The sequence below is a fragment of the Cannabis sativa genome, chromosome 6, assembly GCF_029168945.1.
Source record: "Cannabis sativa cultivar Pink pepper isolate KNU-18-1 chromosome 6, ASM2916894v1, whole genome shotgun sequence".
Taxonomy (NCBI): Eukaryota; Viridiplantae; Streptophyta; class Magnoliopsida; order Rosales; family Cannabaceae; genus Cannabis; species Cannabis sativa.
Window position 1 is genome coordinate 32,375,047 of NC_083606.1, and position 7,466 is coordinate 32,382,512.

The 7,466-nt window shown below is 38.3% G+C and overlaps 1 protein-coding gene across 1 annotated transcript; it reads left to right on the forward strand.

Annotated features, from left to right (window-relative positions):
- The first annotated feature begins 1,381 nt into the window (after positions 1-1,381).
- LOC115695026 (uncharacterized) lies at positions 1,382-4,378 on the forward strand. Its single transcript, XM_061118081.1, has 3 exons — positions 1,382-3,077; positions 3,222-3,663; positions 4,141-4,378. Exons 1-3 carry the CDS (start codon positions 2,117-2,119, stop codon positions 4,376-4,378), a joined length of 1,641 nt encoding a protein of 546 aa, XP_060974064.1. The 5' UTR covers positions 1,382-2,116.
- Positions 4,379-7,466: the final 3,088 nt, after the last annotated feature.

Here is a 7,466-nt window from a genome sequence, read left to right on the forward strand (position 1 = left end):
TTGAAGGGTGATGGACATCGATTACGACAAACTGCAGCCATACATCACTTGATTGCAGCGTGCTAGATCGGTAAGCTGGAGCTCCATCATTTCATATGTTGACTTGAAAAGAAAGTTGGAGGAGGCTCCATCGTCCACCATGCATCTTGCTATAGTCATATTCTCGATTTGTGAATTAATGACCAGGGGTCTTTATGTGGGAAACTGACATGAGCAGCATCTTCTTCGGTAAAGGAGATTGTGGGCTCTATAAGTTTTGGCTGCTTCAAGCCCCTGTCTTCGACAGGTAGGATGTCGCGTTTAGGCTCGTGATCAGGGACGAACACACTGCACTGGATGAGGGGGCTTAAGCCCGCACTAAAAAAAATTATTATAAAACTATATAAATTTAATTATTTAAATTTGTAATTATCCATTCAATTATTTGTAAATTTAAATAAAAGCCCCCATACCCATTCATTTTTTAAGCCCCCACATATTTTAATTTGTAAAAACTAAATGAGCCAGCCCAAACAAAAGCCCAATTTACAATATTTACTTTATTTATAAAATGATAAATGAAAATGCTTTTCTTGTGGAAAGTTGAATAATTAAAAAAGTAATTTGGCTGGTTGCACTTGCAAAGAAATGGAGGGAACGGTTACGGAACGCATAGATCTTTTCTAAAATAAAAAAATTAAAATTTTACAATTACATCTATATAAAATTGGAGATTAAAGCTACATTTGGAAAATTACAAACAAGTTTGTATATTATATATATTTTAATCTCACTTAATTATTTGTAATAATCTATTTAGACTAGGGTTAATAATTTAGGGAAAAATTATTTTTCTTGTTATTGTGTTTCAAATTTTTTTATTTCTTAATCTTCTTATTTTATTATATTTAGTTTATTTGAAGAAATAGAAATTCGAAAAGTGAGAATTTAAAATCTAGAATCTAAATTATTTGATAGCTCAAATTTGGGGCCATCACACTATGAAATTGCAATTTAAAATTTGTTCATTTTCATTCTATATTATTAATTGTTAATTTGATTTAATAGTTTGTAAGAATCTATTTAAGTTAGGATAATGATTTAGGGGTAATTTTTTTTATTCATTGTGCATCAGAATTATCAACTTCATGGTTCACTATTTATTTATATTTTAATTTTTTGGTGGTGATAAATAAATAGTTTATGTGAAAATATAAAAAAGTAAAAAAAGTGAGCTTAGAATGAGGATTAATCATCATTTCCTTTTATTGACTCACTAACAAATTATGTGTTTTTCATATTTTTTAATTCACCTTAGGTTACATGTATGGCAACACCAACATTGGAAAAATATTTTAAAAGAATGGTTGAGTCACCAAGTTCTACGAGTAAGAATGGAGACAATACAAATTCAGTTTGTGTGGATATTGATCTTGATGAGCTTCAAACAGATCCGGGGTTAAGAATTCCTATTTCGAAGTATAATCCAAATATTCAAGATGAAGTTTGACGTCCATATTTGCTTAAAGGACCTTGTCAACCTCGACACCACGAATTTCCTAAAAAGACATTTGGAAAATAGTCTAGAAAATTCAACAAGGAATGGTTTGATCAATACCCTGATTGGTTAGAATATAGTGTATCCAAAGATGCAGTATTTTGCTTGTATTGTTATCTTTTCAATCCATCTCGGAAAGTTTGGAGAGACTCTTTTGTTGTTAAGGGTTTCAAAAATTTTAAAAAGCTAGAAAGACTACAGACCCATGTTGGGGGTTTTGCTAGTGATCACAATGAAGCTAGAATGAAGTGTAATGTCTTGTTGAAGGAAAAATAACATATTCAGGCGTTTTTCTTAAAGCAATCAGAGCAAGAACGTTGTGATTATCGAAGTGGCCTAGGTGCATCCATTGATGTTTCTCGATTTCTTTTAAGACAAGGGCTTGCTTTTCGTGGTGATGATGAATCTGAGAATTCAAGCAACCAAGGTAACTTTCTTGAGCTTTTACATTTTCTCTCTGAGCATTATGATATTGTCAAAGCTGTTACCTTGAAAAATGCTCCTGAGAATTTGAAGTTGAGATCACCTAAAATTCAGAAGGATATAATAAGTGTTGCAGCCGCTGAAACAATTGATCTAATGATCAAGGATATTAACAATTCATTATTTTCTATTCTTGTTGATGAGTCTCGTGATATTTCTATCAAAGAACGAATGGCTGTTGTATTACGTTGTGTGAATAAGAAAGGACTAGTTATTGAACGTTTTGTAGGGATTGAACATGTTGCCAATACAACATCTTCATCACTTAAGGAGGCTATTGATAAGTTATTTTCAAGATATGGATTAAGCATGACTAGATTAAGAGGTCAAGGCTATGATGGGGCAAGCAATATGCAAGGAGAGTTTAATGGTCTTAAAACATTAATCTTGAAAGAAAATCCATGTGCTTTCTATGTTCATTATTTTGCTCATCAACTTCAACTTTGTCTTGTATATGTTGTAAAAAAGCATACTGAAGTTGCATCTCTTTTTAGTGTGGTTAGTAGTGTGGCAAATGTTGTTGGAGCTTCATCTAAACAGTGTGATATTTTGCGAGAAAAACAAGGTGTTAGAATAGCTGAGGCACTTGATAATGGTGAGATCCTTAGTGGGCGAGGACTAAATCAAGAGACTTCTATTAAACGTTCGGGTGACACTAGATGGGGCTCCCATTATGGTACTTTACTTAACTTAGTTACTTTATTCTCATCTATGATTGATGTTCTTGGGATAGTTGCATATGATGGAGCAAATTCTGAACAAAGGTCTGAAGCAAATAACTTATTATGCTTGATGCTCTCATTCGACTTTGTATTCAGTCTCCATTTCATGAGAACTTTACTAGGAATCATTAATGAATTATCAATAGCATTGCAAAGGAAAGACCAAGATATTGTTAATGCCATGAATTTAGTAAAATTATGCAAGCAACGACTACAAATTATGAGGGATGATGGATGGGATTCTACTTTTAATCAAGTGTCTACTTTTTGTACAAAATACAATATAATGATTCCAAACATGGATGATAGATTTGTAGCTCTTGGTCGACCACGATGTAACTCTCAAGAGATTACAAATTTGCATTATTTTCGAGTGGAGTTATTTTACAATATCATTGATATGTAGATTCAAGAGTTGAATGATCGTTTTAACGAGGTGAATACTGATTTACTTCTTTGTCTTGCATGTTTTTCTCCAGTTGATTCATTTTCTGCTTTTGACAAAAGAAAATTAATTCACTTTGCTGAGTATTATCCCAAAGATTTTTCTACAATTGAGCTTTTGGCTCTGGATGACCAACTTGAAACTTACATTATTGATATGCGCTCTAGTGATGAATTTATGGGATTGAAAGGTATTGGCGATCTTGCACAAATGATGGTTCACACTAGAAGAAATGGTGTACATACATTGGTTTATCGACTTTTGACTTTATCATTACTTTTGCCTGTGGTTACAACAACTGTGGAGAGAGTATTTTCAGCTATGAATATTGTAAAAAATAGGCTTTGGAATCGAATGGGAGATCAATTGATGAACGATATCTTACTTGTTTACATTGAGAAAGATGTTTTCAGTATGGTAGATAAGGAGCCTATTATGAAACGTTTTCAAGCCATGAAAAAACGTCGGGGACGACTGTAGTTTTCTTTTTAAGTTGATGATTGTAATATTTTGAAGGATCATTATAATTTTTTTCGTTGAGCTTCCAGCGACAATTATATCTTATATGCTTTGATGTCAATCATATATATATTAATGTATACATTTTTAATTTTAAGCCCCCACTAAACAAAAATTCTGGGTCCGCCACTGCTCGTGATGGAGTGTTCAAGCATAGTGCTCCCTAGCTTTGATAGTCTCGCCTACAATGTGGGGTCCATCAATAATGGCCCCTAGATGTCCTGCAACTAGTGGTGGCATTGAATCTCCAACTTGGGCACCTTATGCTTGAGTTTGGTGGTTCTACACATAACGATGCAGGTGGGGATTGTTACGCCTTATGAGGAATTCAATCTCCCTCTTCAAATTTTGACACTCATTGGTGTTATGTCTGAAGTCATTGTGGTACCGGCAAAACTTTGACATGTCCCTCTTACTAATCTCCCTTTTAATAGGAAAGGGCTTTCGGTAGGGGACTGTTCCCTAAGTGGCCATAAAGATGGCCTCAAGGTTCTTCGTCAGAAGGGTGAAGTAGGTATACTTTTCCACCTTGTTCTTTTGTGTCATGGGGGAAGTGTTAAACTCCACTTTTTTGCCACTGTTCCTCCTAGAGATGTTGGCGTTGTGCTTATATCTAGTGTTTTTGCCATTGGAGGTCTGGGCAGAGTTGGTTGTGTCTACCTGGGCATCTAGTAGGTCATCAGACTGTACGATGTCTCATGATGGCATGTTGTTGACGTGCCCTGCCTGGGTCTATCGTATGGCTTCTTTGAGTTTGATAAAGCCATCATCTTTATTAAGGAACTTCTTCGTGTTGTTGGTTGAGATTCATCAGATGTCTTTCTAGAAGTCACTCAATGGAAGTATGCCCCCCGGTATGGCCGTATATCGACCTTCTTCCATGAGGCCTTTGACTTTTGTAGCCTCGACCATGAACCTCTAGATGTAATCCTTCAAAGGTTCTCCTTATTGTTGTTTAACTTCTTCAAGGTCTTCTAGCTCTGATGGTACAAGTCTTGAAGACAAGAATTATGTGTAGAATTCTCGAGAAAACTTGGCCCAAGAATTTAATCTTCTTAGGGTGAGTTTAAAGTATCATTGTTGAGTTGTTTCCGACAAAGTGGCTTGGAATATGCAACATCACACATCACTAGTAACCTTCTGGAGATTGAGTTACATGTCGAAGTATTTCATGTGAGCCAACGGGTATTCTCATTCTGTATACATCTTCCATACTGACATCTTGAATTTGGGCAAGGGCAAGGGATTTATGTAGCCGAGAATGGTAATCCCCTTGATTAATTTAATTCAAGATCTTAAGGCTTCGGACTAGCAATGCCTTGAATTATGTCCCTAAGTTGGTCAAACTGTGCTTCCATAGAAGGATCCGTTGTTGTCATGGGACTTGACTGACTAGCCCTCGTTGGTGGGGTTGCAAATTTTATTGTGATATGGAATGGCTGGCCATTCTCTAAGAGAGTGTATGGTGAAGGTCAGCCAGACCTGTGTTGAACTGCAAACCCTAGCCAACCATTCTCATGTACGGGTCTTGGATTTGGCTAGCCATGCCTACACTTAGATGTTGTCCTTCGCCAGCTAGACCTACATTAGGCAAGGTCTAACTATCCATTACTCCTTCATGGCTGGCCAAACCTGCAAAGGGCAAGGTGTGGCCGCCCGTGACTCCTCCATGACCGGACAGACCTACAAATGGAAAGGTCTGGCTACACGCAATTCTTCCATGGCCGGCCAGACCTGCAAAGGGTAGGGTCTTGCCACCCACGACTCCTCTGCTGACTAATGTTGGATGTGTCTTGACAGGGGGTAGATCACACCAGTTGCTGGAGTTTGGTGGATTTAGGTCTTTGAAGTGATCAATTTCACTTCTCGAATAACCATTTTGGGTGTTTCCACCTGTTCTCGGTCGTTATCAGTTGAAGATTAACCTCGGGGTGCCTCGGTCCCCAAAAGGAGGGAGTGCTATTCTTTGGTCATCCAAGGGTGCTCCTGCTAGTGGCTAGCCAGCCATGGTCTAAATAATGGGGGGTATTGTTGAGCCAGAGATCCCTGGTTGACCTCCAAGTCGCTGGTTGCCGAGATCTGGCTATTCTCGTCGTTAGAACTGTGAGGAAAGGTTTGTCCTCCCTCTGGCAAGGGAAGATCTATCATAGTTCCTGAGGAACCAGGTTGGTCAGCATGTCGATAGACCCTCCCTGATCTATCAATGAGTCTTCCTTGAAGTGTATCTCTAATGAGATCCTGACCGCTTCCATCGGTTCTTTGGTTGAATCCCCTGATCAAATCATTGGTTTCTCTATTGCGACAATCCAATTTGTCTCGGTAAGATCAAATGATGTACTCCTAGTCATCCATCCATCTCAGGAATTTGCATCTCTGCTGTGTAAATACATTGAAATTAGCAGCACGTGGTCCTTCAGTTAGGCCAACATGGCCTTGCAGCTTCTCTGAGTCTGGCTAACTAGAGATCTTCTCTTAAGTCCACGCGGGGCTCGTCAATGGCAAACTCTAACCCCTGGTCCTGTCTCTCTAGCGTAATACTAGAGACGAGATCCATTTGTTGTTTCTGTGGGCTATTTCCCATGAGTCCTTCCTTCAATGGGAGGTACCAATGGTGGGTCTTCCCTTGGAGGCAAGGGCCTGCTATTTGGATCCACCGGGATGCTCGTATCAGTTTGGCCAACTGTAGTGGCCACGCTTGTGGTGCGTGTTGTGGTAATAGGATTTACCACATCTGCAATGTTCATTGGGACTCTAGTTGTGACTGGAACATGAGCATTCAGATCTACAGTCTGTGTGTCTTGAGGGAGACTCGAAGATGCAGATGGTGCGATTTGGGTTCTTCTCGTGTTAACCATGACATTTGATCAGATACGATATCCACACTCTCAATGAAAGCACCAAACTATTAACCTCAAATCGTGATCAACTGACAACGGGGTCGTATGGATCTAATGCTTCCCACATGTTACACAAATAGAATGTAAAAGTAAGGAACACATAGATTTTTTATAGAGGTTTGTCCCCCTTTAATAGCGGGTAATGACCTACTCTCCCTTTAGTTGTATTAATACTGAGGGTTAATATATTCAGATCACTATAGGCGGGATCTGATATAGCACCCTTATAGATACAAAGTAGGAATCAAGATTGGAAAATCTTAAGTGATGAGAGTGCTTGTATGGGCGTTTGAGAGAGAGTGGAGAAGAGAGTTATCAGAAATAGGATTAGAGCGTGGAGGCTAGTATCAGTCTTAAAATGAGCTTTGGTTTCTAGGTTAGAGTGAAGGCCTTTATATAGGAAGCCTAAAACACTAATTTAAAATTTGAAACCCTGGTTATTTGTATCTTTAATTAATTAATTATAAAAGACCAAAATGCCTTTAAATATAGATATTATTTAGCTATTCTATTGGGATTTTGGGACCCAATTTCCATCCCAAACTATGTTGTACATGTGTGGGATTGCACAAAGAATCTTGTAGGCCTTTCTCTGGCTGGCCTACCATGGTGTTGTCTAGAGGCTGGCCGGCCATAGGGCCAGCCAAGTCTAGTCGGCCACCCTCTGTGAGGAAGTTGGTCTATCATTTGATGGCCGTTTGAGTGCTGGGATCCCTATTTGCTAAGGTATTTACTTGGCCTTCTTATTGGTGAGCTGTATTGCCATGTGGCGCTAATTTTGTCCATGTAAGTACTGCCACGTTGAGAGGACGAAAATTGGGATAACAACGTGCATATCTTTAAAATAGGGGTGTTCAAATAAT